The sequence below is a fragment of the Schistocerca nitens genome, chromosome 1, assembly GCF_023898315.1.
Source record: "Schistocerca nitens isolate TAMUIC-IGC-003100 chromosome 1, iqSchNite1.1, whole genome shotgun sequence".
NCBI lineage: Eukaryota > Metazoa > Arthropoda > Insecta > Orthoptera > Acrididae > Schistocerca > Schistocerca nitens.
The window spans coordinates 773,212,663-773,235,808 of record NC_064614.1 but is presented as its reverse complement, the minus strand read 5'-3'; the positions used below and the strand labels follow the sequence as shown (position 1 = coordinate 773,235,808).

Below are 23,146 nucleotides of genomic sequence, written 5' to 3'. Positions count from 1 at the left end.
ATTACAAAAGTAGGGGATGGACACTCCTACAATGTCTATTGATGGGAAATCATAGAATTTTTTACCATTCGTTCTTACAGTGATGTTATCGGGGAACTTCGAAGTTTTTTTTCGTTATAATTATCCGTTACCGAGACTCAGAGGTTCAAAGTTACCGCTCTTATGCAGAAAACCGCACAAATAGGTTTTAAGCCTTTTCTGCTCCGTGCGGCGCAATTATGTAAATAACTAACCAAAGAAAACGTCTCGAATTTCAATTATACATTATTTAGACATTTACCTAGAAGCACAATTTTCCCGTTTTCGAAAATCTTTATCTGTTATTAAGATACATCCGAAAAAAAATGATTTTTGGGTTCCAAGGTTACCAGCTGTGTGACTGTAATTACTGTTCAGGGTAAATCACAGAAACTTTTTAAATCTGCTCTTAAGATGATACTTTTGGGAAGCCTGAAACATTTTTCGGTATCATTATTCGTTGCCGAGATCCAAAGGTTCAAAGTTACCGTATGTAATGCACGTAGAATGTGCAAGAAATATCCGGTCTGAGGCGTAAAGGTAGTTTAAACTGACATAGTGAACATGTGCCAAGGGTTCTGAAATCATCGTAAGGTTTTTGAGGTCACCAAACTATGTTGTCAATACCATTTTTTCACCAATAAAACTATATGACGTGCTTTCTCTGTTTAATGGGCACTACCTGGCGGCGTAAGCACCTTACAAAAATTTATTTTGTCATACGGAATTCTTTCCACTTGCAAATCTATCAACGCGTTTTTGGTATACTGTAGGTTAACCGTAAAAAAATGTTGTGTATTTTTATGTAAAGTAGTACAAAAGGAAACTGCGATGGATGGGAGACGATTCAGTGTTAACCTTATATTGTGCATACTTGTTTGTTATTTATGTATGTCAAAATATATGAATGTTTAGAAGTATGTAAATAAACTGCCAAAATATTACTGACTCACAGGATCTGTTATATATGAGGGTTGGAACTTTAATAGTGGAAACTGTTTATTTACAGCTCTTACAAAATAGATACGTGTTTCAAAGTTTTACTGATCTTCAAAGAAGTCACCAGCATTGTGTATAAGACGTTGCCACCGATGTGGAGGCCGTAGGATACTCTTATCAGTGCCAGTTGTGTTGACAATTCGAAAAAAATGGTTCATCAGTCCTCTAGACTTAGAACTACTTGAACCTAACTAACCTAAGGACATCACACATATCCATGCCCGAGGCAGGATTCGAACCTGCGACCGTAGCGGTCGCGCGGTTCCAGACTGAAGCGCCTAGAACCGCCCGGCCATACCGGCCGTCTGACAATTTGAGCAACGCGGTCTATTGCCCGACGAATTTGTAGCAGTTCTGAAGCGAATGCCGTGAAGTGTTTCCTTCAGTTTAGAAATCGAGCTGAACTTACGAGGGCTCATGTCAGGGGAGTGCAGCAGGTGTATAGCTCTTGACAGCCCCATCAGTCAAACAAATCAGTAACAGCTTGCACTGTACGTACTTGAGCATTGTCCTGCAAAATGATGGTCAGGTCCTGGAGAGAGTATCATTACTTCTGTCTCTATGCTGTTCATTTTTGGAACAAACCTACGACCATCTTAGAGACGGAAGTGATGACACTTTCTGCATGACGTCACCATCATTTTGCAGGGCAATGCTCAAGCACGTAGAGTGCAAGCTGTCACTGATTTGTTTGGCTGGTGGGCCTTCTAAGTGCTATACCACCTGCTGCACTCCCCTGATTTAATCCCACGTGAGTTCAACTCCATTTCTAAACTGAAGGGAACATGTCACAGCATTCGCTTCAGAACTGCTACAAATTTGTCAGGCAATAGACCGCGCCGCTCGAACTGTCAATACAACTGGCACTGCTAAGAGTATCCTACAACTTCCTCATCGCTGGCAACGGGCTGTACACAATGCTAGTGGCTACTTTGAAGGTCAGTAAAACTTTGAAACACGTATCTATTTTGTACGAGCTGTAAATAAATAGCTGCCACTATTAAAGTTCCAACCCTCGTACAAGCAACACAAGCTGCTGTAACAGGGAAAAGAAAGGAATCAGCTGAAAAATGCCACTGTTGGAGCACAAAAAGGACGAATATGCTCCAGTTTCAAAGATTCTGATAGAAAAGTGGGAACAGCAGTCCCATTCCTCACCCCACCGTCTTTACCAAAAATTTTGGCTTTCGAATGTATTCGCCCTTTTTTGTGCTGAAAGAGAGCAGCAGAGACGGGAGGTAGTGATGGTCAATGAGAGACAGTGACAGTAACAGCGAAAGATAGATGTATGAAGGTAGTAGCAAAGGGAGTAAAAGAGAGAGGAGTCATGGAAGTGAAAAAGAGAGATGAGCGAAGATCATACATAGCCTTTAAGGGTCTGGACCTCCCCAGACTGGCGAGTAATACGAAAAACTGGTCCAGTTTCCTCCATCCCTTATACCCACGTGTTGGAGTTTCCCGGTCTAGGGGTCAAACGCTAAGCAAGTGGAGAGGAGACAATGGCGGTTGATGAGAAAGACAGCAGACTGTAAGCGAGAAAGAAAGATCCAGTGGCAATGGAAGAGAAAGAGAGTGAGACAAAGGCAATCACTTTGGGACAGAGAGACAGTGAAAGTGTCAGAGAAGGAGACAGTGCTAACGAAGACCTAGAGGAGGGGATGAAATTAGTGACTGTGGGAGAGACGGACAGGGGAAGTGCCAATGAGAAAAAGGGAGACAGTGGCAGAGACACGTATATAGACGGTGGTAGTGAGAGGGAGATGCTGAGTGTGAAGGCTTCACTACAAAGATAGATTGGGCAAAAGGATTTAGAATGTTCTGTGTTGAAAGAGCGCAATATATTCACATGTGAAAATTGTAGATGAGGAAGGCGGAATGAGAATTGAGACATATGGTTCTCCACTTTCCTGTCAGAGTCTTATAAAGAGGAGCATGATCGCCTTGTTTTGTGCTCCGACACAAACATTTTTCAGCTGGTATGTAACTACCATTCAGAAAGCGAAAGCCAACTTACTTATTTGCCTACCAGCTGGGAGAGACTCATAATTGACTGCAATGCCAGAAATCTGTTTCCATTTGCATACTGATACAGAAGAAGCGACGAAAAATTTTCCTGTTCCTGTTGCATCCACCAGCAATCTGATCCCCAGGACGGAAAACATTACGTGGAAACTTAGTGGTTGGTAGATAAAAACATAATTCATAACCTGGAGACCACTGTGTATTAGCACCAAAGGCATGAAATCACTGTTTTTAAGGGGTTCTTCTCTTACACCACGAAAATAAAATAAAAACTAGAGACTTTTTCCTATGGCCCTGCAACAGAAAGTCCTGAGTTTACTACATCAGGGTCACTGGGATCATAGTCCTTGGCAAACGAATGGCGTATGAGCGAGTCTTTTGGAAGAGGATCGACAAAGATCTTGAGCTCATTCTCACCAACTGTACACACTGTCAACACCACCAAGCGGGGCCGCCTAAAAGGTATTGTATGTGACCGCAACCACTCAGCCTTGGATCTGATTTTGCGGGAGTGTTTTTGGCGGATCGGTGGCTCGTTGTTGTGGATGCTTTTAGTAACTGTATATCTCCAGGTGCAAATGTTTATGTCCTGAAAGATGATTTAGGCGTTATCAAGAAGTTTTGCTCGTTACTGGTAACAGTACATATTTCACCTCTCAGGAGTGGGAGGCACATTGTGAGGCAAACGGCACCACACATATTCAGTTGGCACTATTTCACTCAGACTCGAACGATGTCGCAGAGAAATTCATGAGGAATTTTAAGACGCAACTTGACAATTCTCTTGGCCATTACAATCAAGATGATGCCTAAAGTGTGTTTTTATCTGCATATCGCAGCACGTCTCATGACGGTCACTGTCTAGAAGAGAAGTTACATGGTCGACTCCAAAGAATCGTTCTGCCTATTATCAAATGGCTGATCATAGTGACCTACCTAATGTTGTGTTGACACACAAATTCAGGTTACATGACCACACGTTCGCCTCCATATTCCCACAGGGCAAGAGACTGTGGATTATGGCACGTAAAACCAAGCTCTTGGGTCGTTGCATGTTTGAGATTCAAACAGTAGATCAGGCCTATGCCAGGAAACACGTCAGTCAGTTACACCTTTGATACTGATGTGCCTCAAATGACGTATATGATGCAAGGTTCTCTTTTTCGGTAAATGGGAATGATCTGCACGACATCGTGATGGCTCCACCATCCATTCCCTAGAGATGGAAGGGATGCTGTATCCTAGCGGCACTGCGATCTCCAGCGGTACAGCCACGTGTGCGGGCTGCCTCTACGGCAGACGTAAACAGTGTAACCATCACATAGTTTCAATCAGCCTCACGGATGGCGCCAACTCTGCCAGAGAACCAGAGGACTGCAACGTTGCCGCACTACTTTTAAAACGCCAGTCACGTGAACTGAACTACTGCGTGAAGGTATCCTTCCGCTCGTCGAGCACTTTGGCAGTCGCGTGACCCAACGACATCGAGTTGTCAGCGTGTTAATAACGTTATCATCACTGGACATGTATAATATATATATTTTACGATGATTCCTGGTCGTCTCTACAAATGGCTTATTAGACGTGTAATATGACCGACCCATGTACGGGTTGTACACCTCACATTCTTGAAAAGTGCGGTAAGCAATAATGTCTCAGCTATTGAAAGCCTCCAGTCCTGCTACAGCCTTCACTGTATCTCCTGGATACCGTAGAATATCAGCAGTCACCCAACCATTACCATGTTGATTTGCATCAGTGTTCTCCATTGTACAGTTAAGAACACATCCGACAAATACTGAAAGCCCTTGCAGAACAACTTGCGCTCCAACGTTATAACTCAAGGTCACTACTATATTGTCAAAGGCCTTATAGGCCGTGTGACGTGCACGCCTAAATCTCCTCCTGTAGCGTGGCTCTCTGTTCGTCGTCCAATGCTGTTCCACGTGCAGCTGCACGACTAACGTCGTCTTTCCACATGCATTACTTATGTAGATGCAACAGCATTGGACGGCGAACAGAGATGCCACGCTACAGGAGGAGATTTAGGCGTTCACCTCACACGGCCTATAAGGCCATTGACAATATAGTAGTGACCTTGAGTTGAAATGTTGGAGCGCAAGTCGTTCTGCAAGGGCCTTCCGTGTTTGTCGGATGTGTTCTTAACTTTACGATCGTGAACGGTGATGCAAATCAACTTGGTAATGGTTTGGCGACTGCTGCTATTGTGCGGTATCCAGGAGATACAGTGAAGGCTGTTGCAGGACTGGTGGCTTTCAATTACTGAGATATTGCTTATCGCGCTTTTCAAGTATGCGAGGTGTACGAGTGCGATTTGGGTCGGTCCTACTACACTTCTAATATGATATTTGTAGTGAGGATCAGGAATCATCATAAAATAAATGAGTGTGATTCCGTCGCAGTATAGTTTAAAGGGAAAAGAAATTGTGTAAAAATTGAAGTGACTGATGATCTAACATTTTATTACAGAAATCGAAATAAAGTACCTATCCTCTCCTTATCTCCCGCGATTTTTTCTAAAAACAAATACATTGATCTTGCCGAAAGCCAAGAAGCGATTCTTCTCAGGGGAACCATGGGATGTTCTCTGTGTGAGGCATCTCTGGGCGTCTCTGTGAGTCTTCCTGCCGCTTGTGACTTGAGTGTTGGCTGCGCTGCGGCCGTGCCCTAGTTTAGTACATATAATAAAGTATAAGAAGTGAAATTATCAGCGTGTTGTTAACGAGTCATATGCAAGTGTCTCCAAGAGCTCTACAGTGGTCTATGAGTGTCTACTTGCTCGATGATGCCCAGCAAGTCAGCGCCCCTCGAATAGATTTAGAATATGGGGCGAGTAAAGAACTTTGGTCAGGACTTTGTGACCAACCTACCATTAGTGGGTTTGTGTTTTTTACGTTGATACTCTTCGTAAGAGTTAGAAATATATTCACTGTACTTGTAATAAGTGTGGTGACTTTGATTCGCTTCTATCACTCTGTAATGGTATAACCACCGTGATAAAACGAGGCAATAACTAAATAGCACATTCTAACTGCAGCCACAGCACAGAACGTATTTGTATTTTCTGCTAGGTTTCGAGAAATGATTTTGTTCTGGAAATTGTTGAAAGGATATCGCATTGAAGTCTCCACTAAATTTCATGATTATGCAAATCTTTGCAAATCTTGGAGATTTTGTGCTCTTTTAAGGCTGGGATACTTTTTCTTCAGATACAGTAAAAGTGTTGTAAAATATTTTATTTTGGGAGTGCTATTTTACCTCTTATTAATTTAATTGGTATAAAACGCTTAATTTCCATCATCACTATTTCTTTGTATTTGAGTTACGCAGTTTTTACAAAAGGAAAAGGAATCGTTTCTTAGGAAGGCGCCATGCAAATTTTTATCTGTTTAAATACGTTTGCAGATACTAATTCCTGTATCCATTATGATGGTCTCTTTTTTCTTCTTATTGTTTGTAGCTAATAATAAGAGGTATGATACGTCATAGAATCTTTTAAGTACGTGCGTGCACCGGAACTAACTGCTTATACATAATTTTCAGAGAATTTTGCGCAATTCCGGACAAGGTTTTATGCCCACCACTCAGAGTAGGCCTAAACATGAACTTATGCCAACATACCGAGCGTAACTGAAATCGCAACCAAGTACAATTGTGCGAAAAGAGTATGTATTCAAAATCAGATTCAAAAATTACTTACATGTTTCATTAACTGCATCATCTGAATCAGGATGTCGGTAGAAGCAGCGATTTATTAATTTATTTTCGATATAGAATATGACTCCTACATATATTCGGCAATATAGTGTATAACAGTAATTACATTTTCAGTCAACTTTTCAATGATCATCACCTACAGAACTAACGAAAGTACGTACCCTCAGCCATGAAGAAGTAGCAGCAGGCCATTTCGGATCCTGTGACAAATGAACACCGGAATCATGAAGCCACCAGTGAGAATTTTCTGACAGCTCAGCATAATACGTAGTGTAGTGGTTCAAGCCAAAGAAGTCTGCCGTATCTGTGCCAAAAAAAGCAAATAGAGAAATCAGAGAATTCTACGGAAACGTTTTTGTAAATAATTTAAGCCGAATATCGGCTTGGTTCTTTAAAAATGGCACACTGTTCATTTTTGTGCAATCTGATCATGTGTTCCGTATCTAATGACCTTGTCAGTGATGCCATTTCTTATCTACTTTCCTTCATTCTGCAAGAAAGGATATCTAGTGACAAAGTATCTAAGATTTAATGTGATGAAATACAATGTTCACAGGCTAAACAATTAAGGAAAGTAGTCCACACTTCAATACATTGTATTGGAAGCGTAAAGTGCTCTGGCTGAAGGGGATTAGAAACTACAAATAAAAATCTGATATTACTGTAATAATACTAGAAGAGAATGATTATCTTCATTAAAGTTGATTATAACTAAAAAAGGAGAGCATTATCAGATAGCAAAATGTTTCATCACTTGTTTATTAGTGCGTACTGGCCGAGAGAAAAATTCGAAAGTTTACTCTTTGGAAACTTCTATTATGTGACTGAATCTCTTATTTAAATACTAGCAGTGTATACACTACTGGCCATTAAAATTGGTACACCAAGAAGAAATGCAGATGATAAACGGGTATTCATTGGACAAATATATTATACTAGAACTGACATGTGACTACATTTTCACGCAATTTGGGTGCATAGATCCTGAGAAATCAGTACCCAGAACAACCACCTCTGGCCGTAATAACGGCCTTGATACACCTGGGCATTGAGTCAAACAGAGCTTGGATGGCGTGTACAGGTACAGCTGCCCATGCAGTTCATCAAGAATAGTGACTGGCATATTGTGATGAGCCAGTTGCTCGGCCACCATTGACCAGACGTTTTGAATTGGTGAGAGATCTGGAAAATGTGCTGGGCAGGGCAGCAGTCGAACATTTTCTGTATCCAGAAAGGCCCGTACAGGACCTGCAACATGCTGTAATGTAAGCTTTCGCAGGAATCGAATGACAGGTAGAGCCACGGGTCGTAACACATCTGAAATGTAACGTCCACTGTTAAAAGTGCAGTCAATGCGAACAAGAGGTGACCGAGACGTGTAAGCAATGGCACCCCATACCATCACGCCGGGTGATTCGCCAGTATGGCGATGACGAATACACGCTTCCAATGTGCGTTCACCGCGATGTCGCCAAACACGGATGCGACTATCATGATGCTGTAAACAGAACCTGGATTCATCCGACAAAATGACGTTTCGGCATTCGTGCACCCAGGTTCGTCGTTGAGTACACCATCGCAGGCGCTCCTGTCTGTGATGCAGCGTCAAGGGTGACCGCAACCATGGTCTCCGAGCTGATAGTCCACGCTGCTGCAAACGTCGTCGAACTGTTCGTGCAGATGGTTGTTGTCTTGCAAATGTCCCCATCTGTTGACTCAGGGATCGAGACGTGGCTGCACGATCCGTTACAGCCATGCGGATAAGATGCCTGTCATCTCGACTGTTAGATATACTAGGCCGTTGGGATCCAGCACGGCGTTCCGTATTACCCTCCTGAACCCACCGATTCCATATTCTGCTAACAGTCATTGGATCTCGACCAACGCGAGCAGCAATGTCGCGATACGATAAACCGCAATCGCGATAGGCTACAATCCGACCTTTATCAAAGTCGGAAACGTGATGGTACGCATTTCTTCTCCTTATACGAGGCATCACAACGTTTCACCAGGCAACGCCGGTCAACTGCTGTTTGTGTATGAGAAACCGGTTGGAAACTTTCCTCATGTCAGCACGTTGTAGGTGTCGCCACCGGCGCCAACCTTATGTGAATGCTCTGAAAAGCTAATCTTTTGCATATCACAGCATCTTCTTCCTGTCGGTTAAATTTCGCTTCTGTAGAACGTCATCTTCGTGGTGTAGCAATTTTAATGGCCAGTAGTGTATATTATCTTCTCAAAAGTTTCCAACACCTATCGGCGGACATTAATATGGGGTCCACTCACCCTTCCCCTTCATGATAGGTTGAACTCTGTTGGAGATTCTTTGAATGAGATATCTGAATTTCTGTGGAGGAACGGCATTCCACTCCTCATTCCTCACCAGAGGTAACAGGCAGACAACACTGTGTGAGAAAACAGCAGAATCAATGTGGAACGTACAACGAACGTATCCGTTTGGATAGTGCGTCGAAATTTGGCGTTAATGGTCTATGGCAGCAGACGACCGACGCGAGTGCCTTTCCTAACAACACGACATTGCTGCAGCGCCTCTCCTGGGCTCGTGACCATCAGTCGGATCCTAGACGACTGTAAAACAGTGGCCTGTTCAGGTGAGTCCCGATTTCAGTCGGTAAGAGCGAATGGTAGGGTTCGAGTGTGGCGCAGACCACACGAAGCCATGGACCCAAGTTGTCAACAGCGCACTGTGCAAGCTGGTGGTGGCCTCATAATGGTGTCGGCTGTGTCTGCAGGGAATAGACTGTATCCTCTAAAGCCAACTGAATCGATCATTGATTGTAAGTGGTTATGTTCGGTTACTTGGAGACCATCTGCAGCCTTTCATGGTCACCACTTTCCCAAACTATATGGTCCAAATGGCTCTGAGCACTATAGGACTTAACATCTGTGGTCATCAGTCCCCTAGAACTTAGAACTACTTAAACCTAACTAACCTAAGGACATCACACAACACCTAGTCATCACGAGGCAGAGAAAATCCCTGACCCCGCCGGGAATGGAACCCGGGAACCCGGGCGCGGGAAGCGAGAACGCTACCGCACGACCACGAGCTGCGGACCCCAAACTATAAAAAAATTGTAATGGATAACAATGCATCATGTCACCGGTCCACAACTGATCGTGACTGGTTTGAAGAAAATTCGGGACAATTCGAGCGAATGGTTTGACCTCCCAGATCGCCCGACACGAGAGGTCAGCTCGTGCACAAAATCCTGCAGCGGCAACACTTTCGCAAGTATGGACGGCATATGGAGGCACCATACCTCACTATTTCTGCAGGGGACTTCCAGCGACGTGTTGAGTCCATGTCATGTCGAATTGTTGCACTACACCTGGCAAACGGAGGTTTAACACGGCACTGGAAGGTATTACATTATTTGTGTATCCTCAGTGTAAATCTTGTGCTTTTATTGTTTTGATCATGAAAAATAAGTTTTAAAAACCTGAAATTCAGAACAGTATTTTGTAAAAAAATGATTTCTGATTGTAAGTTCTATCATAATTTTTCAAAACGTTTTTGTGATTTTCATGGCTGGAGGAGTGGGTGGGGGGGTGGGGGGTGGGGGTGGGAGGAGAGGAGGAGATTGTATGATTGAAGAAGGGCCTTCTGGCACCTAAAATTGTAGAAACCAAGCACAGATTTTTTCATATACGTACTTCTGATTACAACATTAATTAAAATAACCATACATTAACACCTTTCACTCTGAAAAAACTGCTAGACAAAGGTTTAAAAGAACAACCCAGCCATTTCCCTTAAACAGTGGAGAAACCACGGAAAACCTAAATATGGATAGATCGATAGGGACCTGTACCGCTGTTCTTACGAATATGAGTGTAGTGTGTCAAACGAAGCTAACGAAGACGCAGAGAGCGAAGTCCAGATCAAATTCGAGGGAAGACGTGCATGCTGAGGTAATTTACTCGAGAATGTGTAGTAAATATTATCAACTTTGCGAAATTTTACGCTTCATCAACTGGAAATTCGACGCCTAGCAAAGTAAAAATTATGGGATGTTAGACGCGTATTTTTATCAATATTTAAAGCCGTTTTTGCTTAAACTCATATTTACTAATTCACATTTGTTTTTGTAAATTATAAAAGACGTGAATTCTTCTTCTTTAAGTTTTCTTGGAGGGTAGAATTCCACAGTTTTTCATGGATCTGGGGCATCATTAGTTATTCATCTGATAATTAGGCTGAGAACCTCAGAGCTACTATTAACGAAAGTACGGAAGTGGAAACGCTAATACTGGCCATTTCTTTGCGTTCAAAACAAGATGTTCATTCAGAAATGGGCCATACTTTGCTCCAAACAAAATAGTGGAACATTCGGAAAATTGTCAGCTCCATAGCCCAAATATTTATTCTGTCTTACGGAAAGCAGTCACAAAATGTAATTGTTGGGGATATCAGTTCAAATTTAGTATTTGTTCTGCAACTAAATTCTGTTTTTACCTATCCAGTACTTGGATTTCCTGTTCCTGATCTTCTCTCTTTGCTTTATCATTTCTCCTCAGTTTTTAGGCCTCTTTTGCAGCAGCTTTGGTTTGGCAAGTTTTCTCACCAACAATGCCATGTTACAGCCAAGAGGTATTCCTAATAACGATAAGATTAGGCCGCTGCTTTCTGCTCCACCATTAAAACAAATTACAACCTCTAACATACCTATAACAAAACCTATGAAAGAAATCCTTGATAGCCTGCTGCACTGTTGCCAGATTTCAGCTGCAAAGCAAGAAAGACTGCAGGCGAAAACAGAAGTCTCTTATAGAGCTGAGACAACACTATAGCATTATCGTAGAGACATATACAAAAGCAGTTACATGGCTGGTTGGAGTAGACACGTAGAGCTATGTCCAGTCCACTGCATCTGTCAGGGCTTTTCTCTCACCGGCTCAGATTGTAGTGTGATGGTGTTGAAACCAACGAACCATGTTTTGGACAGGCTTTTATAGGGTGGGGCAAATAAAAATGGTATAAAAAACAGAGTTCCACGGTACAAAGCAACACAGCACAGGAAAGGAAATACAGTATTAATCTGACTGTAGTAGACGTTCAAAGTGACAACCATTCATCTCTTGGCACTTTTGGGTCCTGGCTAGCAAGATGTTGAAAGCGGATCGAAGCTGGATTGCTGGAATTGCTTGAGTCTCATCCGAAATGTTCTGCTGCAGTTCTTGAAGTCTACGGGGGTTGTTGCGATATGCCTTAGACTTGAGGGCTCCCCTCACAAAGCAATCGCGCACTGACAGCTCAAGTGACCTGGGTGGCCAGCTAGAGCCGCGACCAGACTGACCTCTGCTAACAACTCTGTCAGGCATGAAGACGGTGGAAATGTGCTCCAAGGTTCGGCCAGTTGAACGGGCACTTGCTCAATTCTGTTGGAACTAACTACGGGTGTTTTCCTCTTCCGTTAATGCTGTCACAGATGGTTTCAAAATGTTGACAATGTAATTCGCTGATGTCAACAACTGATGAAAGAATATGGGACCAATAATGCGGCATGCAGACACTGCACACCAAACCCCAACCTTCCAGTCACGTACTGGCGTTTCGAGGAAGTTAAGCGGATTGTCCACTGCCCAGAACCTGTGGTTCTGTGCATTGAGATAACCATTCAGGTGAAACCCTGCTTCATCAGACACAAAGAACAGATCCATGCCGAAGCCATCTATTGTTGTCTTAGTGAACAGCCACTCACAAAACTGGAGGCGGTGAGGAACTTATGCTGGTTTTAATGCATGAACAACAGACGCTCGGTAGGGATGCATTTACAGATCCAGTTGGAGTATTCGTTCACATGATCGACATGATATGCCGGTTTCTTGCGGTAGGCATCAGGTTGATTAGGTAGGACTCTGGGGTATTTTCTGGTGAACAGCAGCCACATTTTCTGTTATGTGGGCACGTTTCGGTATGTTTTTTGACATGTTCTAAACAGGTCCTGTGTGACGCTATTTTCGGACTAAGCGTTTGCTGGCACTTTGACACCGTTAAACTTCTCAGCAAACAACTGACCACACCGTTTCCACGACTTTGTTCTGTCATAAAGTTCCACAATGAACACCCGTTGCTCCTCTGTGAGCACCATCGTCCCATTTGCACTGCTCCAATCACAATGACACAGCCCGCACTACGCTCCGAACCGTTGTGTAACTCGTGGCGGGCGTACACGTGATGTGCGCGTCAGGGGCTGTGGTTATATGCATACATTTACGTCCAGTTGTACCCACTCGTCCGGGCGTTCACAGTTCGTGCTTGCCCATGTAGCCATTGTGCCGAAGGTTTGTTGTCAATTATGTCCTTGTGCATGTGTTTCATAGTTTCTGATCCTGTATGCCGGCCGGAGTGGCCGAGCGGTTAAAGGCGCTACAGTCTGGAACCGCATGGATGTGTGTGATGTCCTTAGGTTAGTTAGGTTTAAGTAGTTCTAAGTTCTAGGGGACTTATGACCACAGCAGTTGAGTCCCATAGTGCTCAGAGCCATTTGATCCTGTATGTGATAGGAAATGGAGGCGTAAGTATCCTCGAGCAGCTACAAACACTTGTTTGTATCCACATCATGAGTCTACCACGCTGCCTCCAAACTCGTTTCGTGAATCATCATCCACAATAGAGATAAAGATTAGCTACCTTTGACAATGCAGAATTATCCAGATTTCGTACCAAGAAAACATTCACAAAAAAGAACGCAAATAGAAACGGAATACGCACGAAAAATATAACGTTATAACAAACCATATCCTCCAACTGATTTCAAACAATTTCTTTGTTTCAAGACATAATTTTCTGCATAGCCATGAGCAACAACAACAAAAAAATGGTTCAAATGGCTCTGAGCACTATGGGACTCAACTGCTGAGGTCATAAGTCCCCTAGAACTTAGAACTACTTAAACCTAACTAACCTAAGGACAACACACACATCCATGCCCGAGGCAGGATTCGAACCTGCGACCGTAGCGGTCGCGCGGTTCCAGACTGTAGCGCCAGAACCGCTCAGCCACCAGCGGCCGGCGCAACAACAACAGTATATGTTGATCTACACTTTCACTCTGCAGACTACTGTGAAATGCATGGCAGAGGATGCCTCCCATTGTACCATTTATTAGATTTTTTCCCGTGGCGTTCGAGTACGGAGTGCAAGAGTAATAAATTGCGTGAATGTCTCTGTGCACGTTTTAAATAATCTAATCTTGTCTTAAAAGTCAGCGCGGTGGTAATATGGAAGGGGTATTAATACTGATATATTCCTATATTTATCAAAGCTGATTCCTAAAACTTTGGAAGTGTGGTAAAGTTCGGGTCTGTCATCAAAATTCTGTCGGTTCAGGTTCTTCAGCATCTGTGTGATTGTCTCCCACGAGTGAAAGAAACCTGCGGTTATTTGTGTTGCTCTTCTTTGTATGCATTCAATATTTGTAAATTTTTTTTTCAGATGGTATTACACTGTAGACAGCTGAGCCATCTATGAAAAGTCTGAGATTACTCTCAATATTGTTTGCTTGATCATTAATGTGCCGTCACAAGACGTCACGCAGCATGGATGGTCGAGCAATTCAGTGGCGGCGCTCTACCACATCCGTCGCGCGACAGGCGCCACAGCGAGGACCTTCTGGAGAGGAAGAGGCGGGAGTGGAGTCTTGTTTTGGAGAGCGAGCGAGTAACAAACAGCGGGCACGTAACAATAGAGGAAACGGCCGTTGCGTTTGACTGCACGCTGTGGCTGTCGTGGCGGGACAGCACCAACAATGAAGATTACGCTAACCGGTCATTTGCGATACGGCGAGGCTGAGCGCAGTATGCTTCAGAGCCAGCTGGGTGGTTGTTTCTGAAGCAGAATCCGGAAACAGCGAGTTTTCCTGTTTGAGTGTGTTGTAAGACAGGGCTGTTCTCTCATGGTTGGATGTCTGCAGATGCTGTAAGTTAGTGTGACTGCTGTATGTACTGTGTGTAATTATGCCTGATCAGCACACATTATATTATCAATACTCGCTGTGTGACTTGGATTCACGTCTCTAAATTCCTTACAAATATTGTTTTTCAGATGGCTGTTTGGTTGGTCACTTTCACTTTGACTTCATTTGAGCTTCATTTGTGGTTTAATAACCACCCGCTTCTTATTTAACGTGTATATCCTTTTAAGATTTGCTACTTTACAAAATGAGATCGACAGGAAGTGCAAAATGGCTAAGCAGGGATGGCTAGAGGACAAATGTAAGGATGTAGAGGCTTGTCTCACTAGGGGTAAGATAGATACTGCCTACAGGAAAATTAAAGAGAGCTTTGGAGAAAAGAGAACCACTTGCATCAATATCAAGAGCTCAGATGGCAACCCAGTTGTAAGCAAAGAAGGGAAGGCAGAAAGGTGGAAGGAGTATATAGAGGGTTTATACAAGGGCGATGTACTTGAGGACAATATTATGGAAATGGAAGAGGATGTAGATGAAGATGAAATGGGAGATAAGATACTGCGTGAAGAGTTTGACAGAGCACTGAAAGACCTGAGTCAAAACAAGGCCCCGGGAGTAGACAACATTCCATTAGAACTACTGATGGCCTTGGGAGAACCAGTCATGACAAAACTCTACCATCTGGTGAACAAGATGAGACAGGCGAAATACCCACAGACTTCAAGAAGAATATAATAATTCCAATCCCAAAGAAAGCAGGTGTTGACAGATGTGAAAATTACCAAACTGTCAGTTCAGTAAGTCACAGCTGCAAAATACTAACGCGAATTCTTTACAAACGAATGGAAAAACTGGTAGAAGCGGACCTCGGGGAATATCAGTTTGGATTCCGTAGTAATGTTGGAACACGTGAGGCAATACTAACCTTACGACTTATCTTAGAAGAAAGATTAAGGAAAGGCAAAACTACGTTTCTAGCATTTGTAGACTTAGAGAAAGCTTTTGACAACGTTAACTGGAATACTCTCCTTCAAATTCTGAAGGTGGCAGGGGTAAAATACAGGGAGCGAAAGGCTATTTACAATTTGTACAGAAACCAGATGGCAGTTATAAGAGTCGAGGGGCATGAAAGGGAAGCAGTGGTTGGGAAAGGAGTGAGACAGGGTTGTAGCCTCTCCCCGATGGTATTCAATCTGTATATTGAGCAAGCAGTAAAGGAAACAAAAGAAAAATTCGGAGTAGGTATTAAAATTCATGGAGAAGAAGTAAAAACTTTGAGGTTCGCCGATGACATTGTAATTCTGTCAGAGACAGCAAAGGACTTGGAAGAGCAGTTGAACGGAATGGACAGTGTCTTGAAAGGAGGATATAAGATGAACATCAACAAAAGCAAAACGAGGATAATGGAATGTAGTCAAATTAAATCGGGTGATGCTGAGGGAATTTGATTAGGAAATGAGACACTTAAAGTAGTAAAGGAGTTTTGCTATTTAGGGAGCAAAATAACTGATGATGGTCGAAGTAGAGAGGATATAAAATGTAGACTGGCAATGGCAAGGAAATCGTTTCTGAAGAAGAGAAATTTGTTAACATCGAGTATAGATTTAAGTGTCAGGAAGTCGTTTCTGAAAGTATTTGTATGGAGTGTAGCCATGTATGGAAGTGAAACATGGACGATAACCAGTTTGGACAAGAAGAGAATAGAAGCTTTCGAAATGTGGTGCTACAGAAGAATGCTGAAGATAAGGTGGGTAGATCACGTAACTAATGAGGAGGTATTGAATAGGATTGAGGAGAAGAGAAGTCTGTGGCACAACTTGACTAGAAGAAGGGATCGGTTGGTAGGACATGTTTTGAGGCATCAAGGGATCACAAATTTAGCATTGGAGGGCAGCGTGGAGGGTAAAAATCGTAGAGGGAGACCAAGAGACGAATACACTAAGCAGATTCAGAAGGATGTAGGTTGCAGTAGGTACTGGGAGATGAAGAAGCTTGCACAGGATAGATTAGCATGGAGAGCTGCATCAAACCAGTCTCAGGACTGAAGACCACAACAACAACAACAACATAATAGTTTTAGTGTCTGATAATGATTACTGACACTTTGTGCGCAAGTTAATGAGCTATTTGGTGAAATGAATTAATTTATTACAGTGCTCTTAGTTTTAACTGATTTTAATTGCGAAGCTGTGCTGGTGTTTCATGTACGGTATTTTCCAATGTAAGTGGTTTTTACAATATTTCTTTGGCATCTCGGTTTTGTAAAATTTCTCCATTCACGTGCTACAGAGCTGACTCGTTATGTCATGTTTTACTAGTTCTTCTGAGAGATGAAACTACCTTAAAGTGTGCTTAAAACTGTACTGTATATACGAGCAAATAAATGACGAGAGCTCATTTAAAGGGAACAAAAATAAGTTAGCGAGGGGCTACAACTTCTCACAGCTCAGCACTGTCCTACCACTCGTTCTAGCGGTATAATTAATATACAATGCCAACAATATGGATCCCTACACGCTTTCTTGGGACACAATTGATGATACCTGGAACATAAAAACGAGCGCAAGAGATCTTGACGTCTTACACAATCCATGTTTGTTAGAAAAAAATTCCAGAAATCAATTAGAGATTATTTTATCTGCATGCGCTATCCCTTGGAATCTCGGCTGTACCGCAATACAGTCAGACTGCCGGCTACCATCTTACCACAACTCGTCTACCAGTGGAAAACTCTCCGTCCAGTTCCGGTAAATATAAGCAAATTTACCTGCAAGAATACACGAAGCTCCGCACAACACCGAGGCGCCATCGTTGTCCCAGGCGGCGCCACCATCGCAGAACTGTTTTCTTTCACTAGTCACACGCTGCCTAATAACCGATCAAGTAGGCTTCTGCTGGGTGAGTATGAGAGCAGCAGCCTGACGCATGGCTGGTGTGTTCCAGCCAAGCTCCAGTCCTGGACATTAGCTGTCTCCCTGAGCAATCAAGCCATCACTGGATGCAGCTGCAGCACCGCCGACAGCAGTCTCTTAGAACTGCAGCCTCCTACGGTCGCCGTTTGCCACCGACTGTAGCCTAGTTGGTTTCAGCTTCTCTCTACGCTGCACAAGCTGCTACGCTCTCGATGTATGCAGATACCGTTCCACACCCACCATGGCCTCGCTGGATGTTGCCTGCCATACGTTCTTCGAGCTGCCCAGCCATCACCAGATGCCCCCTCTGGTCATCACTGCTCATTGGGACTCGGCGTTTGTAGACACTGTGAGAAGTTGAGTCTCTGTGAGAACTTTCTATTGGTGGGTTGCAGTGTTAACCTTACTGCTAGGCAGTAACCATTTTTCTCTTGTGTCAATCAGTGACTCTTATCTTCTTGTGTGGACAGGTCTCCACTTCACCTGTTGTACAGGTTCAATAATCAGTGAGCAGTGAGGTAGTAGTTCATCCATATCCACATACTCTACACCTCCCGCTGCCTTGGTCCCCCTCATCCCCTGGTTGCTCCTCTCCTCTCCAACCCCCGCCCTCTGCCGCGCCTTCACCGTTGTGTCCCCCCTACCCTCCATCTCTACATCCTTCATCTCCTTTCCCAAGGTGGCTTCCGTCGACTCCCCCTCCCAGATGATGTCCTTTCTCCCTCCATGTATCCCTCCTATCAACTCTGATCCTCACCTCCTCCTCCCTTCCTCTGTCCTTTTCCTGGGCTCTCTCTCCCCCCCCTTCCATCCTGTTTTTTCCCCACCTGCCCGCTCTCTGCATCCCTTCTCTCCCCCAAGTCCTTTTGCATTCCCCTCCTCTGCCTCTCCCCATTCCCTCTCACGTCTGCCCTGCCCCCCCTTATGAGTCCTCTGCCTCCGTCGGTCCCCCCTCCCCCCACTTCGTTTTTCCTCTCCTCACCCCTTTTTTCCCCCCTTATCTGTTCAGGACCCCCCCCCCCCCCCCCCCCACGCCCCATCTGCCCTTATCTGTGGTGTGTCATCTTCGTGCTGACTTTTTAGTGCAGTGTTTCCAGTGAGTGTTAAGTGTTGTGCGTCTTTTCTGAAGTGTTGAGACCCGAAATCATACTGTCGCTGGGTGTGATTTTTATACCTCTTGTGAACAGAAACCAGACTGTCGCCGTGTTTTTTTAATTGTCTGTCTACTATTTTACCTGTCTGCTTCCTGTGTATTTTATTGGCATCGCCAACCCTTTGTTTTCTGTTTTAACTTCCCACAATTTTCCACCGTTTTACAATTTAAGTCACCGTTTCATCGCCTTACTTTTTTTGTTTATTACCTTCTACTAATGTTTGAAAAATTCTGTAGGCTGAAGAGCGGCGTACTAGGCTGCTGCCCGCCCGCCCCCTTCGAGGGGAATCGAAAATCAATAAAGAAAAAAAAGCGTAGTTCATCAGTACTGGTGGAATGTCAATTAAAAAGTGTTGTGTTCCCTTCTGGTCACGGGACACAGAAAAGTAAATTAGATCGTAAAATTTTAAACGTGGCTGTAACTACAGCAACTGTATGACTGTAATTTTGGTGAGGTCGAAAAAAATCAGCCAATCAGTTGCAATAAAAAAGGTTTTTTGGAACTCGTGAACCTAGGTTCCGACAACTTTAAGATTGGTGCAATGGATATTGCTACACCACGTGCTGGTTAAATACAGGGTGTAAATTTTAAGTTGACAAACCAGAATAACTCGAAAAATGAGCTTCACACGAAAAAATGTGTAGAATCCAAAGTTGATTATTTTCGAGGGGGATATCTGGTGGTGCTAAAATTTGCCCTGGGGGTGGGGCGGTAGGCAACTTTAAAATTTCAAATGGGGACCCCCATTTTTTATTGCAGAATCAGATTTTACCTAAAAAACTCCGTACATTTTGTCTTAAACATTTGTTTTTATTCTTGGTAGTTCGCGCTGTAATTCAAGAAAATCCATCTTCTCATTTTTGCGTTCATAAATTTTGATTCCCTAAAACTAAAACTCTCCCTCTCTCCCCATAGGGCGGGGTTTGAGAGAGAGGAATTAGAGTTTTATAAATGTTGACGCAAATATTAATTTTTTCCGCAGATTCTGGTAAGTTTTGTTTGTTTCGTGGTCATGAGGTCACAAAAGTTATTATCAAACAAATCATCTGACTAGCTAACTAACTAACAAAACATCCTACGTACTAACGAGTGAACTCATTAACTAACAGAGTAAACAAAGTAAAAGATTGAGGAAAAGACTAACCCAATCGCTAACTAAAAATGAACGTGTTCCAGTTTAAGTTTTGGTGGTCCTGAAAAGGAACGACTGGTTTTGTTTTATTGTTGATTATTTGCAAATACTTGCAAGTAAATGAATTTCGGGGTGCTTGTTTCCAGTGATCCCCCTCGCCTCTCACTTTAGGCCTGCTTGTTGTCCGTAAATCCCTTGCCTCTCACCGTTTTAAAAGTTTTAAAGAAATCAAATGTTCAAAGTGATGAGCTCCAACTTCGATGCATTTATTGAGTCATGCTGTAAATCCCTGAACACATCTTGATAACAAGTCTAGTGTAATTACAGCGCAAACATATCTTATTCTTTGCATCATGTTTTCGCGAGTGGTAAGGCGTTTCCTGATAAACGATGTCTTTTAGATAACCCCACAAGAAAAAATCTGGCGAGGTAAGGTCAGGCGATCTGGCTGGCCAATTCGCAGGACCTGCCCTGCCGATCCAGCGACCATGGTGAAGTCGATCTAGTACATTGCGCGCTACTAATGAATAATGCACTGGACAACCATCATGTTGAAACCCCATGCTTTGTCGAAATTCGATGCTCAGGTCTTCAAGTAAATCTCAGTTCATTTGCATGTAGGTTTCTATATTTGTTGCCATTCAAATTACTGTCGATAAAATTTGGACCGATCAGTTTATCACCAATTATACCACACCAAATATTAACTGACCAAGGTCGCTGATGGTTGACTTCTAGAATCCAGTGTGGGTTCTGTTCACTCCAGTAATGCATGTTATGGCAATTAACTTCGACGTGGTTTGTGAATATTGCCTCATCGGAGAAAAGTACTCTGGCAAAATAGTTTTGGCCTGTTTGCATCCGCTGAACTGCCCAGTGACAAAACGTTAGACGGTTTTGGAAGTCATCGCCACGTAGTTCCTGTTGCATGGATACATGGTATGGATGAAAGTTGTGGAGCTTCAGGATTTTCCAAACACTCATGTGTGAAATTCCTGATTGCGATGATATTTCTCTTGTGCTCGCATGTGGATTATGAGCCTCAGCAGCTAGGACTGCCACTTGATTTTTTTCTACACAAACAGTAGCTGCACGGGTTATTTTTTCTGGTTCACACTACCTTCCACAGTAAACTGTTTAATAACTCGAACAAAAGAGGACAGTGACCGTACATGGCCAGGAAAACGCTGCGCATAAAGCGCGACTGCATCGTCAAAATTTCCCCCACTTTCTCCATAAATGTACACCATCTTAATTTTTTCTTCCACAGAAAGATAATTCATAATGACATATGCCACCTGTTAATCTCAAGAGAGCAAAGATAAGGGGCGTCGAGAAGGGCAGGGTTAGAATTTCTATGAGCGAGAAGCGACCCGATCGGCGTAATTCCGCCTAGCAATACTAACTCCGCGTCAAACGCGACTGATAGCGAGAAAAAGCCACGAACGCAGTCACACAAGGTAGTCAAACATAAGTCGCCCAAAAGACAATCGTTATAAACGATGTATTGCGGTTGTAGGGAAGCAGCCTACTCACGCTGTAGTAAATTCACAGCAGTCTTTCCATTGTATGCCAGCCCGTCTGCTGTAACTAGCCCTGACGTCATAAATGTTGCGCAATACTTTAAAAATCAAGCAAATAACCTAAAACTTTTCTAGCATGTCAGGAGTAATACTAAATTAATGTGTGTTGAATATCAGTTCGATAACTTTAGCCATTTTCGAAATTTGGACGTTTTTCTGTAAAAATCATGGGCGCAACAGAAAAGAGCTAGAGACTTCAAAATTTATATTTAAATTCATCTTTCATAATAATTTAATAAAAACAGTACTTTGGATTTCACAAATTAAGATTTTAGTGGAAATTCATGATTTTCTGGTTTTCGTCTCAAAACTTAAGGAAGCAAGATAGATTAAGTAGGCTAATAAATAAGGCTAGGATGTTTAGATTTAAATAGGTTGGAGATCCGCTATAACTATGAAGATGTGAAAAGTTTCATTTGAATATCTATAAAATTATAGCGATAGCGTATCTCCAAAGGGCCAGTTCAGAGCTCGTCTACTGCGTGCAGTGTAATTAAATTAATTCTCTCGCCCAAAATATTTAACTTAGCCACGTCAACATTTTATTATCAATACTTACCTGCGTGCTGAATGCACATTTAAATTAAGAGCTTAATCGGCCATCAGCAAGAGATGCTATGATTTATTAGATAACTTAAAGTGGTGCATTACTAGCCCAGCAGCTAGTCGGGAGAGCCGATTTGATCAGGCGTTCCCTTAGCCGTCCGCACCGCGGCTTTATATATAAGAACGCTGCGCGAGGAAGGAAGGCCCCAGTTCTCTCCAGACGCTGAATAACACGCCATCTGTGTCGGGAGTCGCGTCGTGTCGGTATCATTGCTACAAACAGCCTCGGATGCCGTATTAAGTTACTCGAGGTACGCGTAACCATGAAATCATTTTCAAGTGAAGTGTTAATTCTGGGATGATTTTCATTATCTAGCTTCAGTTTGCGTATTGTCGTATTTTCACGTGCCGTCGCGGGACAAACATTCTACCATTATTTAGCGTGGCGTTTGATGAAATATTATCATCAAATTATGGCGAGCATTCATTTTAACAATTAATTCGGACATTTATAGTTGCACCAGCGCATTAGACTCTGAACTGCTCTGTTAGTTAGGTTGTATGGATACTTGTGTTTTTCATCTGTGACTTTCAGAATATACTCAACTATTTTAGAAAATCGTTTTTGATTATAAATCCCGGACAATCTCCTAATTCCTCAGAGCTATAAGCTGCAGCTATAATTGTATTCTCAGATGAAGTGGGCACTAGGAATTTTAATTATAGGCTTCACGTTTTGTTAAATCACTTTCTGGTTGCTAAAGTGTAATTAGAGAGCCAGTGTTGAGAACGGCAAAAGACAGCATTAATAACATTCTAAATAATAGGAACTGATTTTACATTCAAACTTTTATTAAACAAATAATTCTATCCGCCGCCCCACACAGTCTTCATGCTCAGACGGGTAAAAGATACAGCGCGTTTATTATATTAATACTTATAATATCTAAAGCCCAGTCTTATTACGAGAAAGGGCGAATTTCTCGTTCCTGCGCTACCTATCGTCGGCACTCCGAAACATTACGCTGCACATCAGCAAGGGATGGATAAGAGCATCGATTATCGATCAGAGCTGAGTGGGATATCAGTTATCGTACATAATACT

The 23,146-nt window shown here is 42.9% G+C and overlaps 1 protein-coding gene across 2 annotated transcripts in view; it reads right to left on the bottom strand.

Moving 5' to 3' along the window:
- Positions 1-23,146, bottom strand: part of LOC126237070 (myrosinase 1-like) — a 227,900-nt gene that overhangs the window by 63,665 nt on the left and 141,089 nt on the right. For both annotated transcript variants that reach the window (XM_049946869.1, XM_049946876.1), the window contains one exon: positions 6,939-7,081. In XM_049946869.1, the coding sequence (XP_049802826.1) occupies positions 6,939-7,081 (143 nt within the window). The remainder of the gene's footprint in view (positions 1-6,938; positions 7,082-23,146) is intronic.